Genomic DNA, 26,874 nt, shown 5'->3' with positions numbered 1-26,874 from the left:
TCTTCCTCCCCCTCCCCTGGAGCCTGTGTGTAAATGAGGCAGTCTGTAAATGAAGCAAGTCGCTGGGCATTATTCTATTACAGACACCTGATTATAGAGGCTTAAAGCGCAATAAGATAACAGACCTACCTCTGAGTGCTGCTGTACGGGTCCTTGACAGAGCGAGGTTATGTAAGGAAACACGAGAGACAATCGTTTATTGGTCAGTCTTCTCGGTTAAAGCCGCTGACTGAGACTCTGGTTACCTGGACGCTTTTCAGATTGTTGTTGTTTTAATTTTCACAATATTTTAGGTTGCTGGCAGTTGAATTACCAGTAATCAGAATCAACGTTAGGGGGGAAAAAAAGCAGAAATCTTCATCCCGACGAGTCACTTACATACTCACATACAATTGTGTTGATTGTTTTTCCTGCGAACACATCGAAAAAACCTTAAGTGAGAATTTTTCAACCCTGTTTCTAATATAAATCTGCTTGTTTCAAATTATATACAGAATACATAAATCTTTAAAGTAAAGCAGATCAAATAAATGAAATATATGAATATATAGTAAATATCTGAATATATAAAACTAAAATAAACTAAACTTTTATTTCTAATCACTTGATCATAATTAAAGGTCCATTAGTGTCCGCCATTATTCTTATTGTGGTATTTTTTTTTTCATATATACTTTAATATTTGAATTCTATGCTGAGCCCCAGAAACAAAATTTCATCCTGTGCTTATTTGTTGCACACTGAATGATAATAAAGTCTGCCTAAGTCTAAGTCTATGTTATGTGTTACTGCCATGTTTCTGCTGTAGCCCTGAGCGGACAACCAAACACTGGCTCCAGAGAGGGTCTTTTCTGTTTCCTGTGGCCACTGTAGAGGAGGGTGAAGTGAGGAGTGTTCAGTCGGTTGCAATCTGCAACCACATGACTAAATCCAGAACACTGGACCTTTAAATGCTACATTCAGTAGTTATCCAAGGACACAGGAAACACAAGTCGAAACATGACATGACACATCTCTCCATCTGTTTGCTGCTATGTCAGAAAAGACATAAATATGCAATGTGAAGTGGACTGATGATATGCAATGCTGTGGTTAGATGTGGAGCTAGGAGTGGATCATTTTAATAAGGACTAAAATGTTCATTCTCAGTCAAATAAATCAAACGTCTAGTCAGATTTATTATTTTGTTTACTTGTGCTATGATTAGCCGGCTCAAGATTCAAAATGTTTAACATTTGAGAAAGAAATCGAATCCACCATCATGACATTTTGATTCAAATGCAACTAAACAATGACTGGTACATGAAAAAAACACAACATCATCACATTTTACAAAAAGAAACGGGACTCTCCACTGTGTTTCAGCTTTGGCAGGAAGTAGTGCGCTCATGTTCCATTCAATGACTTGAGGAAGAAACTCATTTAAAAAATACATATCATTTAAATAGCCCTTTAAACGAAAACATGGTTTTCCAGGAAAGCATGGACATATTCCTAAAAGCAAAGCAATAAAAAAGAAGGATACAATGCCAGTCATCTGTGAGTCAGCCCGACAATTTGAAAATATAAAGACGACTATAACAGATGTGAAACTGTGAATCACACAAGTTCTGTTCTGTCAGCTCCCTGCTGTTACCTCCTGCTATACCTGCAGCCATATTGTGTATTATTATTTCCAGCTTACACCATGGTAACCATACCGATAGCCAGTGAATTAAAGGTGCAATTTGTAAAATATAGCTAGAATACAAAGTTGCTACAAAAATACGGGGGGCCAGTGGCAATAGAGTTTGCCTGGGCTGAGACATTGCAAGTAATGGGGATTTAGCAGCCCGAGAGTGACTGGACACTGAAGTGGGTCTGCACATAGCCTCCAAGACCACATGAGGTCAGTTTGAATAGATAACAGATTTTTAAAAAAAATGTTTCCTTTCTTGACACATGGGTGAGTGAGTTTATTTTGGTCATTTGATTACACGTAAAGCCAAGTGAGTTCATGAAATGTTGCGGACTCAAGGTCAAACTGTGGGGGCTGTATAACTCATTGGTGCACACTGCTCTTACAAGAGAGAGCGGGCCGGTGAACATGCCAATGCCACACTCTGTATAGACATCTCTGGCATAACATCAGCGCTGTTGTTTCTTCTCATTCTGTTGATAATGTTAGTTTTTTTTTGTTTCAAACTAAAACTTTGGCCATATTTTACAAAGTGCATCCATAGCTGGCAGAAAAAGCATCTCTGTGACATCAGTGTGCTTTGTGACTGATGTCAACACTCCACGTTGTCCAGGAAAAAGGAACTGAATATGTAGAATATTTCAGGAATACAGCAATTCACCTGTCTCTGTCAGGTTAGGTTTACCGAGTGAACATGCTTGAATTGAATTCAAATCTTATGTGGTTATGCCCACCATGACTTCGCTGATGTCCCACAGTTTACTGGCCACTTCCTGGTCAGTGGCCTTGTCCAGCAGAGTCTGAGGCCGACAATCTGCGAAGCACTTGCCCTGCACACCGTCTACGTCCGGGCTGCAGGCCAAATACACTGAAGTCTGAGCTCCTTCCTCGGGGCTCTTGAACAAGCCCCAGGAGAGCAGGTTGAACAGCGGCTTCGCTAACACTGGGACGTGAACGTGCCTCCCCAGGTTCGTCCTCACGATGCCTGGAGTCAGGGCGTTCACCGTAACACCGCTGCCCTCCAGCCGACGGGCCAGCTCACAGGTGAACAGCAGGTTGGCTAGCTTGCTGCGACTGTACGCAGACGCCTTGTCGTAGCTCTGCTCACTGTTCAAGTCCTCAAAGTTAATGTGACCGCTCTTGTAGAGTTTGGAGGAGACGACCACGACGCGACTAGGGGCCGAGTGTTTCAGCAGGTCCAGCAGCAGGTGGGTGAGCAGGAAATGTCCCAGGTGGTTCACCCCGAACTGCATCTCGAAGCCATCCTCCGTCTTGGTGTAAGGACACTGGTAGATACCTGCATTGTTGATCAGCACGTCTAAGCGAGGTTCCTCCTGTTCAGCAGCACAGAGGACAAAGCATTATGAGACACACCTGGTGACAGTCCTCTCATTTCAACTTTAAGATGTGAATTACATTCAGACTGCGTGACTTTCTTGAATTGACTACTTTAATGCACCAGACAGTGGAATCAAAGCATGCAAACTGGTATCTCACTTCTAGATGTTTGCAGAAGCTGCACAGGATGAACTCTACTGGCAGTTAGTCTGCAGAATATTAATGCCAAGTTTGTTTTTAAACAGAACAATAGAAGGCAGGGAGGCATTTGATTAGCCTGCAACTTGTAGTCAAACTATGAAATAAAACTTTTTTGGCTGAGACAACAAATATTTAAGTGTGTGATATACTTTGTTGTTTATTATAATATACAATGGATTTTTTTTTTTGATTGTATCATATTTTTCACCATTCAGAAATATTACTGTCATTCAACTTCAAGCATTCAGTAATTCCAAATTGATTTTTTTAGAACTCACAAAGTCAAAGAGTAACACACTGACTGTTTTCACTGACACACATGCAGTAACTCCTGAGCTGTGTGAGGTTTTCTTCAAGTTGCCTTCACTGAACCCACTGAGCGGCACCTGACTGACTAGAACGTCCTGCGTCACATTTTGCCGGCATCTATCACTGGGAAAGACAAGCTGATAAAATTGGAATTGTACCTAAATGCGTGATATTTGTGAAATCAAACGCATGCCGAATGTTTTTTCTCGTACATTTGGAATATATCGCCGACTTTCTTGCGGTACATAACCCTTCTTTGACACATTCTTGGTCACTTCTCTAAAAAAATGCACAATTTTGAATGACGTTTGGCACGTGACGTTCTTTTCACGCAGGCACGCTGAGTTGTACAGCCTAGAAAAAGCGAACGTCGCTTTGTAGGCATCTCTCTCCGCAGCAGCTACCTTTATTATGTCCTGACAGAAAGCGTGGACAGATGTGAGTGAGGCCAGGTCCAGCTGTTTGACGACTAGCTGTGTGCTGTCTGCTCCGGTCTCCTGCCGGACCTGCTGAGCTGCCTCCTCTGCCCGGCTCATGTCCCGACAGGCCATTATCACGCGGCCCTGGAGCTTCACAATGCCGGCTGCGGTGGCTCTCCCTATGCCGCTGTTAGCGCCGGTCACTATCACTGTCTTCCCCTTCATCATCCTGCCTCATGCGGAGCTGCCGTTCCCAGTCAACATCGACGGTGTTAGCTTCGCGACTTCACAACATAGAAACACTGCATTACCCAGAGTTCACAGCGGGTGACAGTTGCCTTTGGGTAAGCTCGTAAAAGTGGCCTACATTCGACGGGACATTTTGCTTGCCTGTCTCATCATATCATTTCCCCCCTTTAATCCGCCATTTTAACACCAAATGTAATATCATAATATTCTAAATTTGGAAGTCAAAGGTGTTGTTTTTTTTCAGATTTTTAAACTATTTCCAGTAAGCAAACTTGATTACAGGCAATAAAAGAAAAATAAATGTTCTAAAGTTTCAGTATCAGATAATTGACACATTAATAAGTGTTTTCTGAAAACCCCTGCTTTTGCGGCACCATAAAAAAGGACATTCTTAAAAACAAATTTTAACATGTTAAGTGCTATATTGTAGGCAGCTGGACTGGTTTTAGTCTATCCAAGAAGCTTCCTTAGCTCTGGAACCTGTCATAGAATGGAATGGTGGGTGATGTTATGTGTCAAAAGAGTTGAGATCCCTACTCATCCCTATAGGACATTATAGAGCTCTGTTATTAGCGTATTTTACTAATACTGAAATGTATGATGATTGTTGTCATGATTGAAAACTAAGTTATTATGAAGTTGTTATGAAGCTATACAAATGGAAAAAAAAACATCTTAAAAAATCAAATTAAGGAATTTTCAGAAGTGTCGTGGAATTTTGTGGAATGTGTGATCAGACTTTTTGAGTCCTATGCTTGATCCAACCATGCATTCCCGACCTCGTCCCCACGTGCTCTTTGCACTTTTGCTTCACGTGACTTCCTCCTTTGCTTTTATAATAATTACTACGGACACACTATGTCTATATGCGTCATGATAAGCTGCTTTCACAGTCGACCTGTGTGGTTATTTTTCAGACGAAGAGTCAGAGACAGGACATAGGCTACAGTATTATACAACATGTAGCTGGGCTTATCAGACTCCCAGCACTCCCACAAAACACTCCTGGCTGACCCTCCACTGATTCAGCTTCGCTCCACAAATTTGGGGGAGAACTGTCCAAAAGGCCATCCACTCATCACATGCGCTTATCGTGAATGGACAGTGGCAGAACCCATCAACCCTCTGCACTAATTAAGCTCTCCGTTCACCTGTCAATCACAATCAGCTGCTGATGTTTCAGTGAAGAAAAAGTTATCGAGATAAAAGACGAGGGAAAGGACTCATTGCTCATCGCTGCATTATTGTGGACATCGTCATTGACTGCAGCAATTTTTCTGGATTCTAACTCACATAGTGTCTGTTCACCTGGTTTCCTCCTCTCCATGCGTCCATGAGGGTGTCAGTATTTGTTTTGTTCTGTTATTAATCCACTGTAGTCTGCATTGCATTGCCACAATAATGTTTCGAGTGACAAGGCACAAGTGAACAAAGTCAGATGATAACACAACAGATGTAACTAAGGGCATCTTGGCCTGATGACTTCACAGCACTTAAACTAGTGTATACAGTCAGTTTCTTTTACAGTAACAGTTATGGTTCTCCTCTTGGTTATGTAGATTCATGTTTTGTATATTTTCAGTATCTCCTTGCATCTTCTATTCACTGTAGGAAATCAAAATGTCTTATACTGAAAATGACATAGAACAGTATGGCATGATGATGTGGTTTGTATGGCGTGCTTGTACGGTATATCCCCCCACTTAGTCCTTTTCAATATAGTATCTTCAAATCTTGTCTTTTTACCTGCCTATGTTGCACTATATTGTCCAAAGAGAGTATTATTCTGTATCTGCCATGTCCTAGTTGTGATGACAATAAAGTTCTAGTTGACTTAAATTTGATTTGAAAATGTAATACTTAATGATTTGTTGTTACCAGACGATACACACGGCACCACGATACACCACGACACATGCAGTGTTTTCCACTTCATGCACTGCGTCTGCACACAACAACTGTGTAGCTTAGGTCGCTTCAGCAAGATCCCGAAGAAGTGATTTGTTGACATCAAACACACAGAAAGTGGCTCTTACATAGACCTTAATGCACTGCAGATATAGTATATACACCAAGCATCAGAGTCTCTACACCTTCAACATGCTACTGGAAATCCTCATTATCTCCCTGCCCCAGTCTCAGATCTCCTGATAAATCAACGAAAGCCTTTAGAGGCCCTGGAGGCCTGTAACCAAAAGAAACAACAGCAAGTCAAACTCTTCAACTTCCACCAGCAGTACTGAGGCTCAGCCTGTTATGGTTGGTTTCACAGTTGGGGCTCTACCAGCCGCAATAATGTGTTCATAACATCTGTAACATCTGGAATAGATCTGAGTTAAAGCCGAGCTTGTAACAGACAAATAATGGTGGGTCCGGTCCGCTGCTCTGCTCCAGAGAGAGAAGCTTCTGCAGCGTCCCATCGGTAGCTGCTGCTGAGCTGCCTATAGAGAAGAATAAAAGCTGTTATACCCTTATACAAACTATGACGGGAATATGAACACATTTATGGCTGCGCAGTGAACAGCAAGGGAAACAATAAAAGCTGTGCAAAGCAGCTCCTTGGAGGAGCAGTCCAAGTATATGAACATTACAGAACTGCATCAAATCCACAGATGGTCAGAGCAAAGACGGTTTAGCAAAAAGAGGATGCAACAAATGTAAATAAATTACAGTAACAAGCTTTCCTTGAATGCAAATACTTAAATACTTACATTACTCTTATTACCGCAGTGAGTGACTTGTCATTATAGCATATAATAGCGAGGGCTTTAAACAATAATTCCAAATTTGGGTCTTACATTGTCCTTTCCTATCATGTCTGTTGAGATCGCGACATCACTGAGCATGATCTCATGTCTCCTGACCCATCTGATTTGGCTGTGTTGAGGCCCCTGTATTCCCAGATCTTGTAATTTGATACAATTATAGTGTTATTATTACTAATTGAAACAATGCACCTAACTACAAAAGTTAGAGCAATGTTCTGTTTAAGTGGAATTATGCTTTAGTAATACCTCAGTAAGCCTGCACTGTGTCTGTTGGTACAACTGCATTGATTGTGGTCTGACAGTAAAGATCATGGGGTCACCAAAATCATAGTGCTGGTCTACATAAGCCTCAGGTGGCTCACCAGGCTCTAATCACTGGCTCGTATGACAACACTTATATGATATTACAGCCAATATCCATAATTCCTAAAATACTTTTCACACATAATGACAGTCTAGCCTACAAATATGTTGCCCATCCGAAATCACTGCTGTGTTGCCAGTTTTGGCAGCCCTTTGAAATGCCACAATGGTGAAGTGAAGTGTTGTTGGACGGGTAAATAAATAGTGGGCTGGTGTAGGATAATTTGAGGTGATTCTACATGTAAATATACAGTATACGTATATATCGACTTTTACCAAATTGCTAAACATAAACGCATGGTATAGGATTAAAAAGGAGGAAACTGTCACCAATCTGGCAACGCTGCTATCCATTGGTTTGAATAATGTAGGGTCTCATGCTCAATAACATGCAGTGCACACACAATCCATATGGATCAGTGTCAGTTCATGACCCATACACATGCAACTGAAGACGCCAGGTGACAATTAGACATTAATCCATTAAACTTGGTCACGAGACAGCAAAATAAGACACTACTGCACTGGACGAAAGTGAGATATTTGAAATATGCCGGTGATAAACTAAGGTCTTGTTTCCTAAAGGGAGAGGTGGCACTTCTCACCTCTCACCCTCAGACTCGTGTCAAAGTTTAAAGGAACATAACCTCCCCGCAACAGCGAGAGATTCAGCCCTATACGTTAATGATTTATCACGAGGCCGCCCATGTTTAAGTAAAACATGTCCCAAGAACTGGATACACCTCACTGTGCTATCAGCTCTCTGTATATCACCACTTTAGAAACCCCATCGCACACGTTCTTTAAGGCTTTCCCATTTTTCTGTCCAAACATAGCAACAGCAGAATCCACACATTCCCACGTTCGAGCCTGTGTTTTCTCACATGAAGACCAAAAAAAAAAAATTATAAAAATAACAAAACAATTAAAGAACTATCTGTCATCCAGCTAATAAAAAACAGCTTTAACTGACATAACGTATGGCCTAGATGACAAGTGCAGCCCCAGTGTGTCACTAGCCCGGGCCAAGACTTGGCTTTGATAAATGGAGGCCCGTGTTTGTTGTGAAGGTGAAGAAATAGGGACAGGTCTACCTCGGCTGTGATGCTCAACACTCAGTGGTGAGCTGCTCCCAGGACACATGTCTGTCCACACGCAGACCTGAGCAGTGTGACCCGGCAGGCCCTCCAGGTGACTGCCTCTGGCCCTGGCTACATGTCGCATGATGTTTAAACGACAGGCAGCTCTCACCTTAACCCTCAGCCATCAACAGCCGCAACGGAGTATTCCGCGGTCGAGCAGCTTAAATGTCTGAATGTTTCTTATTCAAACGGGGATAAAGCAGTAAGATGTATTGCATTTTAATTGCGTGGTGATTTTTGAGCTTTTCACGGATTTGCAGGTTTCATGGCGCGTACTGCACCATCTGACATCTGACTCCTACTTTCGCTACAAGGTTTTTACAAGGTTCGGGGTTAGGGGTTAGGTTATGGACTAGGTCTGTCTTTTCTTGGCTAGTACAGAACTGCAGAGTAACATTACCACAAATTCTGACTGCTGTATCGTCAGCAGCTAGACTTGAAGAGTTTCAGTTTCTTGAAGACATTTCACCTCTCCTCCAGAGAGTTGCTTTTAAACTCTGTGTGGGAGTGTCCTTACGGAGTCGCTAAGGACACCTGTGAGCTCGGTGTTTCAGGGCCACTTGTCGGTAGTTGTCCTCACCGGCCTTCATGTGGGTTGCTAAGGCTAGTTAAGCCCAGGTGTGAATGGTTGTTACTGTGGGTGTGTGTTGTTAGGCACACTACTCCACCCATTAAAGTATACTACTCGGGGCCTGTTCGCTTTCCCCTAGTGGTTGATGATTATGTGAGTTCAAGTGAACTCTGGGAGCTAAAGTGCATCGATCTAGGATGTTGTGGTGAATACAGGTCTCTGTAAACATGTGATTTCTGATTTCCTTTTGTCCAAGCCCGAGTCCCATTTTTTAATTTTTTTTTTTGTTTTCCCTGTGACCAGATATCAGCCAGGAGCAGCCTTGAATCCAAAGCTGAATTTGCATCTTTGCAGTCTACATCTTTTCCCAATCATCCCTGACAAACAAACATTGATTGTTTCAAATTCCACTGCTTGTTATCCGAAACCTGCACTGTTTTTCTGGAAGACTGTGTTACTGATTATGCTTTAAGTTATCATTATTTTAACTTGGTATAAAAAAAGAAAAAAAAAAAGCTGTTTGTAGTGCACCAGTGAGGTAGTTCTGGCAGTCAGCTCCAGTAGCCCTGCTGTATACACATGTGACATGCCTCACTCTCCACAACCATCAACCAAACACTCCAAATTCCCATCGCGCCGTCTGCCCTGCCGGTGCCACTGCTGCTCTGAATAACTATTGCCAGTTCATTCAGGCTCACCACCACCACACCAGAATCCACCTGCAGGCTCCTAGTAGGGGTTAACATATGTTCTCTATAATTCCCAATAATTCTATTTTAGATATGTTTGACTCTAACCATGTTTTCCTGCTGCAATAAACCTTTTAAAATGTGAGTTGTCTGAACTGATTTAATGCACCACCTGGTGAGGATGCTAAGTGACCCAAATCAAACACACCCACAATGTTGCTTGAGCAACAACCTCGTGGTTCACACGACCTCCTCATTCACATTCATAATTCTCTTTAAAAAGGAGGAGCGCAATGGGACAAGATTGAGTGGACAGGTTATGATATGCATTCAGAATGGATGAGAGGTTAGGTTTAATCTGGAGCAGATTAAGGAGGACTTTGCAGTGTGCCGGACTCAGAATGTTGCTCAGAGATGTGAGTACGACAACAATCCCTCTGAGCGTTGTAGTTCTGTCTCCAGAGGAGACTGGCCACAACGTTGCTTGCATGTGTGTTACGTGGCGTGGTCCACTTGCGTGAAAGGTTACTGTATATCCCTGTCAGTAACCGCAGGGTCGGCCAAATCAGACAGGACTGAGTGTAACTTTACTTTAGTTTGTGGTGGCAGTGTTTCTTTTCCTGCGGGTCACTGTTTCTGCCAGTCATGCCGTTTAATGCACAGCCTTCTTAACTTAGTCGAGCAATGTTGTTTTATGCTTATGAGGCTGAACAAATCAAAGTTAGTGACGTGTGCTGCAGGGATGAGGAGGCTTTTAAACGTTAAAGGGAGAAAAAAAACAATATCATCGTTCATCACGATGTTCCGCTCTACACATCGCCCAACCCTGATGTCCGCCCTTTTAAGAGGCTCAGGGATTGTGAGGTGAAGACATCAACCTCAGTGTTGCCTTATAAAAGAACTTCCCAACCCATGACCTTTCTCAAGGTACCAACAGTTTTTTTTCTCCCCCTACACACAGTAGTTGTTTCCATACACAGTCCATCTACAGGCAGTACCACCCATCAGAATACCTGTTTTTGTTCACTTGTTAACATCAGACACCAGCGAGGTATGCCGTTCTTTAATGTCAGATAAACCTCTTGATGTGAAGCACTTTAACCAAACTCTGAGAAACTCCACCCACATGCATTTAACTGATTAGTTTCCTGTGTTACAGTCATTCTCAAATTGGTCTCAGCCTCAGCCCCCAGTAGACTTCAAAAATAGCTTGGATTCTTGGCCTTTAGAGCTTCTCCTGGGAGCTAAACTGACAGGCCTGACCTCGACTAACCCTGCCTGTGATTACCATCCAGTAGTAGGAGGCCCCTGCATGGAAACATGAGATCACGGTGGATAATGTGGATTTACAGAGAAAGAGATGAGTCTGATTGTTTTTGGAGGTGTCAGATTGTAGGTGGATTGTCAAGAGTGAAACTCAGTGTTGACTCTTATGAAACATGATTCATTTGAGAATTGTTTCGTCCTCTGCTTTGTTTAGATTTCGGACCCCCTCCATTTCCTCAGGAGACCGTGTCACTTTTAAGGAATGAATGAGACATTAAAGTGGAACTCTAAACCTTTCACACAGTTTTCCTGCTACAGCTTTAATCCAGTATGGTGTAAGGGTTACAGTAGCTAATGCTAATATTAACAAACTTTAGATGATACATTTAAATATGTTGGTCTAGATTAACAGTGGAACTGTTGTGTTTGCAATCTGTATGATTTTTAGTAGTATTACAGTTGTTAGTAGCAGCATTAGTACGTCTGCTACCTGTGTTTGTTGCCGTTTTACGCTCTGGCTACACTCAACACACAACGTAAGCTGATGTGCAGCGTGATAAGTTTTTTTTCAGCGTGCGGTTTCCAGTTCATATGCCCAAACATAAAGTAATAATTAGTGGGTGTTCTCAGGCACCACAGGCGGGAGGTGATAGGCATCTCCTTCAGCAGAATTCTGTAAGAAGCGCTGCCACAGGTCAATTATTCCAACAGCTGTCAGCTGTTAACACAGAGATCTCATAACTGTAACGATGCTATTTTCTCCCTCAACATAAACCATCATACCCACCACTAACACCACAGCATGACATACATACATACATACATCTCAGATACACCTTATGTTTATTCTTTTCACAAAGTAAATGAACACACACATCACTCACATTTGAACTTTCCCGCGCCATTCTTGTTTGCTTCCTTTGCGATCATACTTTTTCTGCTTGCATTATATTTATTAATCATATTCACTTCACTATAATAAAACACACTGTGTGTGTGTTACAATTTTGAGTGCCACTGTGCCATTTTCCTCCTTGGTCATATCTGTATGTGGAAAGCGTCGATAGCCTTTATCTTAATTAACAGTTGTATTTTATGTCATGTGTTTCTGTTTGATTGTGTATTCGATATTTTTGCCTGGATTTCATCTTGTTTCAATTCCCTTATCTTCCACTCAATCTGTAAGCTGCTATAACAAGTGAATTTCTCCAGTGAGGGATTGTCTTATCTTATGTTATCTTGACCTTTATTATCTTATATTACATTGCACACGGCCAGTGAAAATATATGGTGTAGGGTTGTGTAAGTAACAGCCACAACATGACAGTGAGCTTCTGTTTGTTATTATTGATATTATTATAACAATTATGCCTCTGGTGAAGATCTTGGTCCCCTGAACACCCAGTAAATCTGAGTGTAATGTCAGGGTCCCAGACAGGGCAGTCTTCGTGAAGTGCAGGCTTGTCTATTTTGCATTCAGTTTTGTTCAAAAGTTTGTCATGATTGTTGGAACAGCTGAGAAGTTAGCAGTAATGCAGTGTTACCTGGAAAGTACAAGTAAAAAAAATCATTAAATTCTGAGGACAACTTGCATTCAAACACGCAAATAGTGTCTGGAAATGCAAGCATAGTTATGGCAACAGGACTTCTGCCTTGAGATGTGTTTGAATGACATTTTGCAGAAACTTTGAAGTAGAGTGGGCCCAAGTTGAAACAGGAAGCGGGGCCCTAAACTGCAATGAATATTAAGAAAACAGATTCCAAGGCCTCAAATGAGATCCACTCTGATAAAGTGGAATTATCCTTACGCGTGTTTCATCCTGCTTTGCACAAAACAAAAACTCCAAAGCACCAAAAATAATCATCAAACATCCATCAAACATCAGCCCTATGTTTAGCCGGGATTAAAGCATGAGTGATACATTGTAACGCACTTTGCAAAGCACAATTAGAGAGATGTAATTTGCCAGCTGCACTAATCCATCATATGGCTATGTACTGTCAGCCTGGGCTACATCAGGGTCTGCAACATTTGCCTAAATCTCTCCCTCTCTGCTCATTGATTTGCACTTATTACCCACTCCAGAGTCATTTTGGGGATATGTAAACAACTTAACAGCAGGCATGTTCCTGTACTGTGTGGATGACTGATTATGCTTGACTGGCTTTCATGCAATGCACAGGGCCATGGTCCGCTTGAACCCCCCCCCCCCCATGGTAGACCCTGTGATCTCCCACCCTCCTTCTCTCTTGTTCAGCTCAATGCAAGGGAAGTGCGACCGAGAGAAAAGTGTGGTAGTCATTTTCCGCATTAACACTCTGACCCCTTCGCTCACTGTTGGTTCTGATGTTAATCAGGTTTACAGGCCAATGAGAGAAATGGGGGAAGAGAGAAAAGAGTTTTTGGGTGTGGGACTCCAGGAGTGTAGACTCTGTGGTAGTTCGTGAAGGCCTAGAAATCACTTAGCGAGAAGATTTCATCATGATTCACAACTCCGAGTTTGGATGAAACGGGTAAAATATTGGGATGCTGGCTGACTTCCTGAACTCTGTGTCGACTCCCTCGGTGCTGCTCTGTTTATAGCCCCTCTAAGCTTGGTTGTTTTGGCACGGTCATTGGCTTATAAGCAATGAATTATAATTTCCTACATTTTCTCTCCGGAGCTCACTCACTCCATTTTAAACCCTGTTTTATAATCATTGCACTGTGTAGCCATCAAATCTTAACGTTCCCCATCTGGAGCAACAGTAGCAGTAACCCTCATGTTCCACCCCATACAGGACCAGAGACAAATACCCGTCACCTCGACCCATCCGAAGGACAGCTGGTTTTGACTTTTGTGAGTCTGATTGACATCCACCAATTTAGTCATGACAGCATTCAACACACACACACACACACACACACACACACACACACACACACACACACACACACACACACACACACACAGTGACTCATAGGCAGAATAAAGAGCATGCAGAGGTCAGTACATTCCTATGCATGTATGTATGTATGTATGTATGTATGTATGTATGTGTATATATATATATATATATATATATATATATATATATATATATATATATATATATATATATATATATAAAAATATATACATAAAGTGAGTACGAGTGCAATGTTGATGAAGTGTTGAGCGGCTGCTGTGTGAGTAAGTCTTCTTTAGAGGTCATCGGCATCTCCCGGGCTGGCAGACCCACAAAAAGCGCCCTCAAAGACAGAAATACAACTCAGCATTGTGCAGATCTTGGAAATGGGAGTTGGAGGTGAACTGAACGTGATAGAAACATGTGCTTCCGATGATCAATCACCCATCCTCAAGCTGAGCAAGCTGGACAGAAAATATCTCTATAAAGAGTGAAACCTCTATATAATTACCAATGCTATTTATTAATATTAATGATAAAGTAATTAACTATATCAATAAAAGGGGCCAACATTGCGTGTCAGAGAGACAAAGAATGGCAAGATGGCTGACCGAATCTCTTGGAAGATAGCGTCACAGAGTGTTCAATATGGCGGACGTAGCCACATCATGCCAAAGGCTGGTCAATGGAGGGGACTGTGCGAGGCTTGAAATAACATTAACTAGACAATAACTAGACTCTGGTGTTTCAACTTTGGTGTAGGTGCGACCGCAACAGATGGGTCTGATGTTATAGCAGGATTGCTAACGATTACTTTCCAAAAAGCGACTCATGAGACTATGCTTTTTTCACTCACTGCTCGTTGAATGAATTTGAATCTCCCTCGGCTGATCCTTGATCGGAACCGCGGCCTATTATATGCTCAGCAGAGTCAACGTGGGTGAAGAAAACAGGGCAAAGAGGGTGTTTTCTGAGCGGACGTCCTGCTTCTGCGGGGATGAGAGAGACTGGGTTGCGCAGTGTCTTCTGTAAACACGCAACAGAAAAGTCCTGGGCGTGTTTGGCAAACGCGGGCCAGTCTTTGGCTCGTCCAGCGGGATAAAAGACTTCAGCCTAGCCCAAGGTAAAATCCAAACCTTGTTTGCTCCCTCCCAGTAACAGCTGCGAAGATGAAAGCAACATGTTTCGATGGAACTGCTTGAGTTGGGGCCTGCTGGTGGTTGTGCGGAACTGATTATGCATTCAAATGCGCTGTCAGGCAATGAGGGAAACAGAGTTTTCAAACCTGGAGGTGACTGTGGCAACAAGGCACCACCTACTGGATATTAGGGTCTGGGGTCAAGTGGACCTCCTAATGAGAAACATTAAAGATTACATACAGTAGTGCACATGGACTTGCATTTCTATAGAACTATTCCAGTCTGACCTCTCAAAGCACTTTCACTCGTCACATTCACCCACACATTCATCACAGTCTGCCAGGCCAGGTGCCAATCTCCACATCAGGAGCAATCAGGGGTCAGTATCTTTCTCAAGGATAATTTGACATGTAGCCGAAGGTGCAAGGTATTCCAACCAGCAACCTGTCCCATTACTGGATGACTTGCTATACCTCCTGTGATACAGCCTTAAACAAATGTATGACAGCTAAAGGGAAGAGGCTGGATCAGGAATGATACAGCACTTCCTAAGGAAAACAAAGTATTTCTACGCTCACACACCGATGGAACAGCGCCCAGTAGCAATCTGGGGTTTGGTATTTTGCCAAAGGACACTTCCAGATGCAGCCGGAGGATCAAACTACCGACCTAACAAACTGCAATGAACCAACAACATACTATGTCTATTTGAAAGTCAAGCATTTCTGTACATTTTACTTAAGCTGAATAAATAGTGTAAATATATTGAATATTGATTGAAATATTGATAAAAATGACAAATTTAGCATTATCTTAGTCAGTCTGTTCAGATTTTAGCACAGCTGCCATGGAATTGCAAATATGATATAACTGCAAATTTCCAACAATTGTTACAAGAAAATGATTGAAAATGCATTGTTGATCTTAGAAACAGCAGTCTACAAAACTTAAACTGAAAAAGTTCAAAATGAATTTCAATCTCATGATACTCTGTGTTAACACCAAGTACAAACTATAAACATGTGGAACTAAAATGATGACTAAGGAGGATTTGCTCTATGTTGGATTAAAGAGCAGCCTTCCTCAGAATCTGTGGAGGTCCTCCAAACAACCGACCTTTAAGAAACCTCCAAATTAGAGTCAGATATTTTTAGTAGAGTTTCAGTATTTTATCAGCACCACCCATTTAATATGGAGTACAACCGAATCCAAACAGAGTTCAGTGGAACTGATCTATTTCTCTCTGAAGAGTCCTTTTATGGATCATTTTCAACATCATTGCAATACATATAAAAAAAATGGCTCAGCAACAGTGTAAACAGGGTAAAAGGTCTGATTCTCAATTAAGACATCTATACGAACAATATGTTAGTATATGAACTTTGAATGAAAGTTGTCTCTTGTTAATCCGGAATCATCAGCATCCTATAAACTCTGTTATCGTTTTATTATTTAATCAACACACATTGTAAATTGAAATGCTTTGCCTCCAGCACTGTGCTTGACGCAAACTGCAAATTCATATCAAATATCAAAAATTCAGTACATAAAACAAAATAAAAAGTACAGTTAAGTAATTTATGCAGATAATGTACAACAAAGAAATATGGTACAAATCCATCATCTCTTTTCTTGCATGACTGGATGATTGGCGTGGGTGTATTGCTTTAGTTAGAAGAAAGCCTCCATGGCGTTATGGTGCTTGTAGGTACTCCATGCTTCATGGAGTGTACCTGATAATGCCTTCTTCTCTTACATTACTAGGGTGTTGCAGTTGTAAGTGGGCACTCTGTCATGCAGTGGCATGCACAGATTTTTTGAAGGGCACAGGCGAAAAGATAAAAAAGGGCACATATGTGTTCTTGCCACTGAAGAGGGCACTAAGTTCCGCGTGTTCTCGAGGGCACTTAGGCATGCTTATATGTTATACAAATGGCACATTATATAGCCTTAAGACTAACTAAGCACCAAGAGGGCACCCAAGAGGGCAGTTGCATTTTGCCAACCAGGAGGGCACTTTTGCATGCGTTTTTGCCTCCCAAGAGGGCACTTTAGCGCAAGTTTTTGCCACCCAAGAGGGCACTTTAGTGTGTTTTGCCAACCAGGAGGGCACTTTAGTGCGCATTTTGGCTCCCAAGAGGGCACTTTAGCATGCATTTTTGCCACCCAAGAGGGCAGTTTATCATGTTTTAACCAGACAAGGGGGCAGTTTAGTGTGTTTTGCCAACCAAGAGGGCACTTTAGCGCATGTTTTTCAACAATTGGGCCACAAGGGGGGGGCAACCCCCTGCCGCCGGTGGTTTTCCTGTCAAAAGGTCCACTTCAATTTGTATTAAGTGGTGTGAAGTCTTAGTTGCATGAGCGTGATGAGATTGGTGGGAACTTTGGTATTGAATGAGGGGCTTTAATCAGTGCACATCATTCTCACATATAACCTTGTCCTGTTCTCCAGATGGGTTAGGGCCAGAGAAGACCTTTTAACATGGGCAGTGTTGCAACTCAGCTCCCTCACTCATTGCACTGTCCTCGATGGCTGAGCAGGCTGAAAATACCGGGAGGTTGAAGGGAATTGGGAGTCTGTTGAAATTCCTGTGGGTGGGGAGTTTAGCTGCCTGGCCAAGAAATCAATGAGTCATTGCTATTGATTAACAACCCTATCAGCGCTGTCAAATATATGATGCTCATTCAGAGCTGTGGGCCAATGAAAACCTCACAAACTGTATTTTTAGAAGAATAAGTGGTATCGTAACAACAAACCCAAACACTAGCTGTGGGAAAGGAATCAACAGCCAATGCCTTACTGATGTGACAGTACGGAGGTAATTTAGCAGAATGTGCACATTATATGAGCTTACTGTTAAAATAACACTTTCACATATCGTACTTTGCAGTTTTGAATACGTCACCATCACATTAAGCTACACCTGAAATTTTTACTGTTGCCTTTCTTTCCAAGTTCAACAGCTCATGTTTTTGCAGCTTGACTCAATTTGATGGATGATGTACCAGTGGAGCAGGCCGGTTCACTTTACATTGAAGTAAATACTCCAGTTTTCATCCATGATCAGACTGGTTTCAAATGAACATGGACAGGACACAGAAAGAACATTCAAACATGATAACATGCGATAATGTGAGATTTGACAATCTAATGTCTTAGAATAAGTCAGAATCAGAGGAGTGGCAGAATAGCAAGGACCGAATCTGTCGTAAAGACAGCAATCAAATACTTCACATATCACAGTTCTTCTCTTCTCTTAACCAGGGAAAAAGCAGGCAAAAACAGTAGCTGGAACCACAGACAGAAGATCAAACTGGCAGGTACCTCACTCTCAGCCTGCCAACACCTCACATTAATGTACAGTCTCCATACTGACTCAACTTGTTGTATAACTAAACCAGGCAGACAGAGGAAGCATCTGGACTGTTCAGTAAAGAACAATTTCTCATGAAACAGGTGGAAATGGGCCAGAAACTGCATAAATGATGAGGGAAGTTGGAGTCGAACGTGGCAGTCAGGTGATGGGGAATGGCTCAAAGAGGTTTCTGCAGATCACATTGTTGCTGCATGTTCTGCATTGTCAGTAGGCTTAGCGGGGCCATTACTGTCTTTTTTGGGGGCCCTATGCAAGATGCTGTTTTGGGGCCCCTATTCTGTCATTATGATGGATAGATTCCTAACCCTTTTTGGTGATCCACAAAGATGCAACAATCTATTACATTTTAAGAAGAAAACAGGCTAGAGTCGTGAAAACCTCTCTCAAATTAAAAGCAAACATCTTAAGTTGACCCACCCGAGCACACTGAACTGGTAGAAAATGATAATACAAGGTAAGCAATTGTCAATAAATGAATCTGCAGTGTTTCCCCCCCTTTTTTTTTTTTTTTTTAAAATTTTAAAACATTTTCAAACTTAAACATCCTGGTCCGGTGGTGCTGAAGGCGGCTACTCCTGCAAAGACAAAACTCCACAGGTTACCAAGCAAAATAGAAGCAAATGTTCATACTATATAATTGAGTTATGTTACACCAATGCAGAAATTCATCATCTGTTTTTATATGAAACTTTGCAATATACAGTACAGTGTCCCTTTAAAGCATGCACCCAATTTCAAAGTTCTCACTTTTGAGCAGTTTTCGACACATTTCAGTACGAAGTACAAAGGAATATCCCTTCAACTTTATCTTCAACCCAATCTTTCTTCATCTTGTTTCTTCCTTTTTCTTGGCTCTTTTTGATGCGATGCCGTGAATGGCTGGTACCGGCGGCTCAGCGCAACTCACCTCGCCTCTCTTTGCTTTGTCGTACTGGTCATCATAGCAAAGTGACGTGGTAGAGACCAGATCTGACCAATCAGCGGGCATACTTATCGCCTTGGCTCGCTTGGAACCTCAGCGGAGTCGCTACACTCCTTTTCACACCTTTTCCGTCAGGTCACTCCTCAGATATTGAGGCTGGACTTGCAACTTGAGGGTGCCACCTAATGTTCCCTATGCACCCACATAATCTGCATATATCAAGAAACAGATATGAGACTTAGCATGTAGGTGAATGAGCGGGCTGGAGAAGTAGCTGATATTGTGACAAGTCAAGAAACACAAAGAGTCAGGTGGTCAAACATGGTTTTTAGTGAGACTATATTCCAAGAGCAGATGAGCCAAAATTACATGTTGCAAAGTATGAGGAGAACAATCTTTATTCCTTTATTTTGGATTTTCTTCTAATGTCTGTCTCAAATTTCTTCTGGCCCACATCATTTATGTCATGTAAAACAGAAAAAAAAACAAAACAGACAGAACTTTGAACTTTGAAAATAATCCCCCAGATCATTAAAAAAGTGATTGTGATTTAATTCAGCTGGTGCTTCATTTCTTTTGACTTGCTGTTGTAAAACATATCACCTTTTTTTTTTTTTTTTTTTTTTAAAGCTACAGGCTTTTTTTCAGACACTTTCAGCAGCAGGGATCAACAGCAGGCTTAGTTGTGAATCTGAATCTGAAATCTGACATTTTAAATGAATTTGCCAAATACCTTCAGAGGTCTTGTCCCTTTTGCAAACAAGCATTCATATAGAAAAATGCCCTTATAAGAAACCACTTAAGTAATTTCTGACAGATAAGACCTATCTGATTCCAAGATGGAGGTCTAAGTCTAATAGAGCTGGAATGCATCATTTCCTCACTGTTGTTTCCCATGTTACCATGCCAGGCATTTGCACTTACATATCTGATGTAATAAGAAGTAGAGGGTGACAAAATGGCAGAGTGATATGGAGTGTGGAGACCCCACAAAATACAGGCAGTGATTTATGCAGAAAACGTAAATTACCTGAAACAAAAAAAGGTGATGGATCCAAACTGCTTCTACCTTGCACCTTAAATAACTTTAATGGGAAATCGTGTCAAACGTTTGCCCGCCGGGCTCACTTTGTTAATACCAAGCAGAAAACTAAGCAAAACACACCTTTGAATTGTCAGGTTGTTGGCCTTGGCAGTTCGTCTGTTTTGTTTAATTGTGCCGATGTGAAGGAGGAGGAGTAAAGAGTGAGAAGAATGAGCTCAACTATACATACAGCACGCATGCAAGGAAACTGTGGTTGAACCAAACAATGCCAAATACATTACTGAGAAAACCATAAGGAGTTGTTGAGTAACCATTAACACCAACATTAAGCCCACTGAAGCATCAGACCACTCTAATGAAGTGCATTTCTGTTGTTGTGCAGTTCTTTTTCATACATGTCTGTGTTGTAAGGTCTTATCCCTTTTCTCCCCTAATTTGGAGCAATGAGCTTAACTAAGAGGGTGGAATGCATGGGAGGTTCACACACCATCTACCACTGTTCCAGCCACCCAAGTATCAAAGTTCCATCATGCATGTACCCAGACCAACCAGTGAGAGTTACTTATGCTGCAACAAGGCTTAGAACCATCAGCAGCTTTTCCACTCACAAACAAAGCAATGTATGCGTATTGATACCAATCTGTACAACCTGGAAATGACCGTTTTGACCGGTTTTATTAAGGCAGGTGGAAACGTTTCCCAGCACCACCTGTGTGCTACTTACTACTCCCAAGCACGATGCTGCGGAAAACATAAACATGATTAAATCGTTAAGTCATTGCCTAGATATTTAAATATGTAGTTTATTAATGGGTATTGGCAGGTAGTAATTGATTAAAATCATGAATGTTAAAAGTGCACCATATAAGCACAACTTGAAATACTGAATCTCTGCCAACAATGCCAAACTGTTTGCCATAAGAACAGTGTCTTGTCATCTGCACCTTGCCTCATTAACAAAGTCCATCACCCCACTGAAACATTTCAGAGGAAATGTTTTTTGGGTACACGTCTAAATAAATATATCAATTAGGGGTGAGCGAGTCCTTGGCTGAATCAAGTATTCATTAAGGATAAGGCACTTAAGTGTCATCCAGGTAAAATGTGTCGATATTTGTACTCGTGATGAAGGAAAATCCTCATTGTGTAGCTGACTGTTCATTCATTCCAGTTCATAAAAATCTTGATCTGTAAACACTGATCTGAATCTCTTCAACTGCTGATGAACCCATATCAGGCTTCAGTTAACAAGTTCTAGTTAGCACCAACCACTGCCGCCCATTTAGAGTACAGATATGGATACAGTTTATTAAATTAGTGAACAGATTAAGATAATGGTGTACTCGTGCATCCCTATTATCAACCTTTTTATTGTGCTCCAGTGACCTGTAATTACCATAACACATATCCCTAATAAACTGAACATGCTTATTAGAGCAGCGACTGAGTGTAATCCATTCAGTCTACTGAGTTTACAATCAGTTGTGATATGATGAGAAGGTTTAATATCCGACTGTAAAGTCTGATGACTGAAGAAACTTGTGAATGAAAACCATCTTTTTTAAATGCACACTGTCTAGAATCTAAACCAGCCTAACTTGATAGTTGTGGGTGGAGCTGGCTGTGGACCTCCCACACATCCACACTTCTGACTGAGGATTTTATCAAAGTGGCCAGAAGGTGAGAGGAAAGTGCTTTCAAACGGGACAGCAAAGGATCTTCTGGTAATAAAAGACAGTGTTTGTGACTTTAATACCTGCCACTGGGGGCAGAGAAGGTCCATTTCCATTTAAAAGGCTTCTGCTCTGAATGTCTTTCTCTTTCTAAAAGGCTACCTTTTGCCAAATGGATCTGTCTGACATCCAGTGATACATCTCAGGCTGTTTCTCATTTGGTTAAACATCTTCGGAGTTAGAGCACATGGAAGAGGACTGACAGGCAAGTATTTCAGGCTGATTTTCAGTCTCTGTTCTCATGCTGGAAGAGCATCCCAAATTGGCACTCTGCGGAGAGCTGGGAGGATGCGATAAAACAAGCTGACATCATCATCATCATCAATGGAACACAATCACCTCATCTCAGGGGGCTTGCTTGCAACACTGCGGCGGAGCAATCCAAGAATCCAGAGAAAAGAAATGCAGCTGAGCTTGATTCTCTGGTGTGAGCTCTCGGAGCTGAAGTGCAACAGTTAACTGAGTGGCTGTTGGGTTACATGTGATGAATGTCAGTAGATATTCAGAGTTAGGATCTTTAAAAGGCCCCTTTATAACCATCATGGATTATTGAAACCATTTGGATGAGTGGACCGAGAGAGAGGGGGGTCATTGTCTGAGGTGAAGTCCATGCAGGCAGCTCAGTGAATGGTTTCCCCTCATAGTGTCCATGTGATCAGTAGGTGACTTTCCAAACAAGGCAGCTCAGCAGCATTGTGTCAACATCAGACGGCTCGCGGAGATGAGAGAGTGGCTAATATCTGAGAGGTACCACATGCTGGGTTGGGTTGTATTTCAAATGAAAGCAGCACCAAGACGGCTCCGTTCCACCTCCACTGGTCAAACGGAGCTGCTTGGAACTGCCTCATCCACTTCATGGGAGACATGCTTCCCATAGAAAGTCTTGAGAAAGCAGCTGTGTGCTGCTTTTTATTAAAGGTTGGAATGTTAACCAGATGTTTATTTGCCAAATCAACCGGTTTTCTTCTCATCCTTAAAGCCTTTCCCTTGTAAAAGTGAACCACTCTGTCAGAATACACTTCTGATGAAGCCTGACGTGTTAAGTATTTTTCATAGAACTAGGTCACATAAATATAAAGGTGTGTATATGAATATATTATTTCTAAAAACAGAAATTAGTGAACAGTGTTACCTGCCTGCCTGTTTTAGACCATTTTTTTAATCTTATTAATTCATGTAATTTAAGTAAGTCAACATAAGTCAATGATGTTGCATATGTGATGTTAGTGATATCACATAATTTGACATGTATTACATCACTTACATAATTTACTTCACTTATTCTAAGTCAAAGAATGATCTTGGCCCACCCTAAGCTATTACTTAATTTTGCCAGACCCTAACAAAGAAGTTTGTTTTTGTGTAAACTTATGTATCTGTATTGTATATTGTATGTATTATGTATTGTTTCAAACTTGATCGTATAGCTTTTATTTTGAAGTTGCACTTCAAGTATTAATGCTAAGTTTCCTGGGGCTCCCTTTGCATCAAAAATTGACTTGGGAGGGGAAAACAAACCATTATACTTTGAAGCTTAAGACCAAGCTGCTGAATTTAGAAGTGAGAACATGTTGTCTGATTCACATTAAAAGGTACAAAGTGAAATTTTGAGCTGATCATGATCACCCACGTTCTGATGATTCATCCTATGCATAAATATCTGCACGAAATGTAATGCCAGTCCATCCATAGTTGTCTGGACTTTTCACTCTCAGCCTAAAATGTTAAAATGTTAGTGGCTGTGGCTGAAAAGTAAAAGATTAACCAAAGTAAATAGGATTAATCACCCTGGAAATCTCCACCAAATATGTTATTTGTTGAGATACTGAAGTTGGACACAAGTCATAGACCAACTGACTAACGGACCAGCATGGCTAGCTCTAGATCCATGCTGCTGGTGCGGCTAACAAGAAAAATCTGTATTCTAGCAATTCAGTGTGACCATAAATACTTAAGGATCAATAGTTTAAAATGTGGAGGACATTAAAATAATAAAGAGGGTCATAAAAATAAAAAGATTATCTAAAACCTAGTATTTTCCATGATTAGCTTCATGACAGGGCCCACCTCCCCAACCACAGATGTGAGCTGGGTGTATTGTTTCTCTACTTCATCATTATGTTGTCAAGAAACAGCAGTCCTGATCATAAAAACACTCGTGTTATCTTGAGGATGGAGCTGACTACACCCCCTCAGCTGTGTTTCAGGTCACAAGTTATTCCCATTACACACAAAAATGAAACGATTTGGCCTCTGAGAAGCAGAAATGCCACAGACGTCTGCAGAAAAGGTTGCACTTGATAGATTCCCCCCCTCCCCTCCAAAAAAAGAAAACTCTTAAAGAATGAGAAGCAGCTCCCATGGATGGATGAGATGATAAAAGCAGCTGTTTGTAAATTAACCAGTCGGAATGACCAAGTTTACTTCAAACTTGGGGCAAAAGGATTTTCTTCACAAATCTTATAAAATAATGATATTATGATGAACAGAAGTACTAGAAATGAACATGTCCTTTATAAATACAGCTTTATACACTTGGTCTTGGTTGCCAGATGCAACGATTGACTGAAAAGCTTTTCATGTCATGTGACTTCCCCCCCCAGCTAAGACCGACAGGGTCTTTTTTTGGATTTATCAATATTTTCCTCTGTGTTCTGGTGGCTATACATAGGTGAGTGAACCGTGGACATCAAAGCAAGAGTGTGTGTGTTTTGTTAACCCTTTCCCTCGGCGGCGTTTGAAAAGGTCCCCCGGGAGCAGAGCGGGAATGCCCTGCTACAGTCTGACGTCTCGGCCCGACGCGGAGAGCGCAGCAGCTGACGTGGTGCGGCTCTCCGTTTGACTCCAGATGGCAAGGCTTTCACCAGCCGCGCCACTTTGAATGGACACGCTTTAAGCAGCGTTACTTTAATCAGCCCTTTATGAACTTGAACATGTCATCTGGATCGCTCCGGGCCACATCCACCCCCTGCCCGCCCCCTGTCCCACACACAAGATCGGTTCCTCGGGGATTGCTTTGGATGGGAGGAAGCTGAATCAACACGGAGGCTTTAACTCCTGTCAGTTTTCTCCGGCGGGCCTCACACCAGAGGCAGAGGAGCAGGTGGAAAAACTTATGAAGTTTCTGTGACATTCAGCTCTGAGGAGGAAGTGACATGATGCCCCACAGAGGGACTGGGGGAGAGGTTTGGGAGACGATCAGACTATCACGGTTCACTCTGTCTTTGATAAAGCACAAAAATGTGATCAAGTTTACAGTACAGCAGTAAGAAGCCAGTCCCCTTCATTGCTTTGTGGATCAGCTTTCTTACTTGCTGAAGATATCTCTGCTGTTTTTCAACTTTCTGAATGGAGGGGTTATCATGTTGGTAAGACATGGCCAGAATTCAAAGTAGCTTCAAAAATATTGGTGCAGCATCACTGTAGCTATTTGGTGGTCAACTCTGGAGATAGTGGACTTATCAGATATTTGGAGTTTACCTGGTCATCTGAGGACAATGTGGATCAGTTCAGCTGGGCTCAGCAGCCTCCTAGTGAACATGGCTGGACCCCAGACTGGAACTAAGCACAGTCTCAGAGACTGAAGACAGGGGACACAGCACAGAGGTGATTTACTATCATTATGGGGTTGACAGGCAAGAGAGTTAAGCCTCAGCGACGAAACACTGTGTAAAGCTGCAATATTTTCACATCTTACAAGGTCGGTTAATTCAAACCAGAGTTGATTTGTAAAAACACAAACCAAGATTGTTTTGATGAGTTTTAATTCATTTATGTCAATTTTTTGTGTTTGAGGATGAGTCAAGGAGGTAGTTAGGTTCAGTGGAGGAGAGGAACAGTATTGTTTTTGTTCTTACACAGGTGTAAGAAAATGGACCATGTTGTTAGTTTATTTATTAGACTAATTTTTGATCTCGCTGCTCACGTACATCTCCCAGCTGAAACTGCTCGGGCTAACACACTTTCACCTCTTGAGGTACACAATGGTATGTCGACACAGGACGGACTCAGCGAGCTGGTTATCATGCTAACTTCAATAGACATCACTGGGACACAGTACATAGACGTCTTTGACATAATATCAGCACAATTGCTTCTTCACACTTTGTTGATAAAGGTAGTTTTTTTTTAAAATTCTAGCCTTATCTTTAAAATGGACTCAAGGGCCATAGCATCTATATATATATATATATATATATATATATATATATATATATATATATATATATATATATATATATATATATATATATATATATATATATAAAGGGCTTCTCATGCATGTTGTGCATTCTTTATTGCAAGTGTGTAGGCCTCAGTCTGTTCAACATGTGGCTTATGTTGTGATAAGTCTTGAAGCTCATCTTGCTTAAAAAGAGTGGCTTTTGACGGTTTTAATCGTTCCAAGGGGAAGGGGCAACTGTTCGACTTTCCTTTCATTTGCAAGAAATCACGACAAGTTTATCTGTCTGTCTCTGAAGAATCACTTCTGTACAAATATATTTCACCACTTTGCCTCCATTCAAAGTGCAGACTTCAAAAACAACATTCCACAGGTGCAGAGACGTTTTGTGTACAACTCCAAGTTCACCATCAGATCTTGAATCAGAGCGTCACAGGCAGTAGGACCCCATTGAGGGTTCGGCTGGAGCACATGAGCACTCCGGCCCCAGAAGATTCAGCTGTCCAACTGCTAGAAACAGTCTGACACAAAGGCATGTGAACCGACCGGTGGAGGAACAGCTTACTGATGCAACTGACGAAAACAAAGGCCCT

The 26,874-nt window shown here is 41.7% G+C and overlaps 1 protein-coding gene and 1 long non-coding RNA gene across 2 annotated transcripts; one reads left to right on the top strand and one right to left on the bottom strand.

The window, feature by feature from the left end:
* Positions 1-1,149: 1,149 nt before the first annotated feature.
* Positions 1,150-4,887, bottom strand: LOC119005101 (retinol dehydrogenase 14-like). Its single transcript, XM_037072591.1, has 2 exons — positions 3,931-4,887; positions 1,150-3,012 (listed from the first exon to the last, which is right to left on the bottom strand). Exons 1-2 carry the CDS (start codon positions 4,171-4,173, stop codon positions 2,395-2,397), a joined length of 861 nt encoding a protein of 286 aa, XP_036928486.1. The 5' UTR covers positions 4,174-4,887; the 3' UTR covers positions 1,150-2,394.
* LOC119005102 lies at positions 4,151-6,046 on the top strand. Its single transcript, XR_005070380.1, has 2 exons — positions 4,151-4,289; positions 5,112-6,046. It is a non-coding gene; the product is annotated as an uncharacterized LOC119005102 (long non-coding RNA).
* Positions 6,047-26,874: the final 20,828 nt, after the last annotated feature.

This window comes from Acanthopagrus latus, chromosome 16 (genome assembly GCF_904848185.1).
Source record: "Acanthopagrus latus isolate v.2019 chromosome 16, fAcaLat1.1, whole genome shotgun sequence".
Taxonomy (NCBI): Eukaryota; Metazoa; Chordata; class Actinopteri; order Spariformes; family Sparidae; genus Acanthopagrus; species Acanthopagrus latus.
The sequence above is the reverse complement of the archived record's forward strand: the minus strand, read 5'-3'. Positions and strand labels throughout refer to the sequence as shown.

Excerpts from the sequence above, each read along its gene's own strand:
- LOC119005101 (XM_037072591.1), bottom strand. The coding sequence starts at position 4,173 with ATGATGAAGGGGAAGACAGTGATAGTGACCGGCGCTAACAGCGGCATA. Across the intron at positions 3,013-3,930 it reads TCTGTCAGGACATAATAAAG|GAGGAACCTCGCTTAGACGT; the intron begins GTAGCTGCTGCG and ends GCTGCTGAACAG.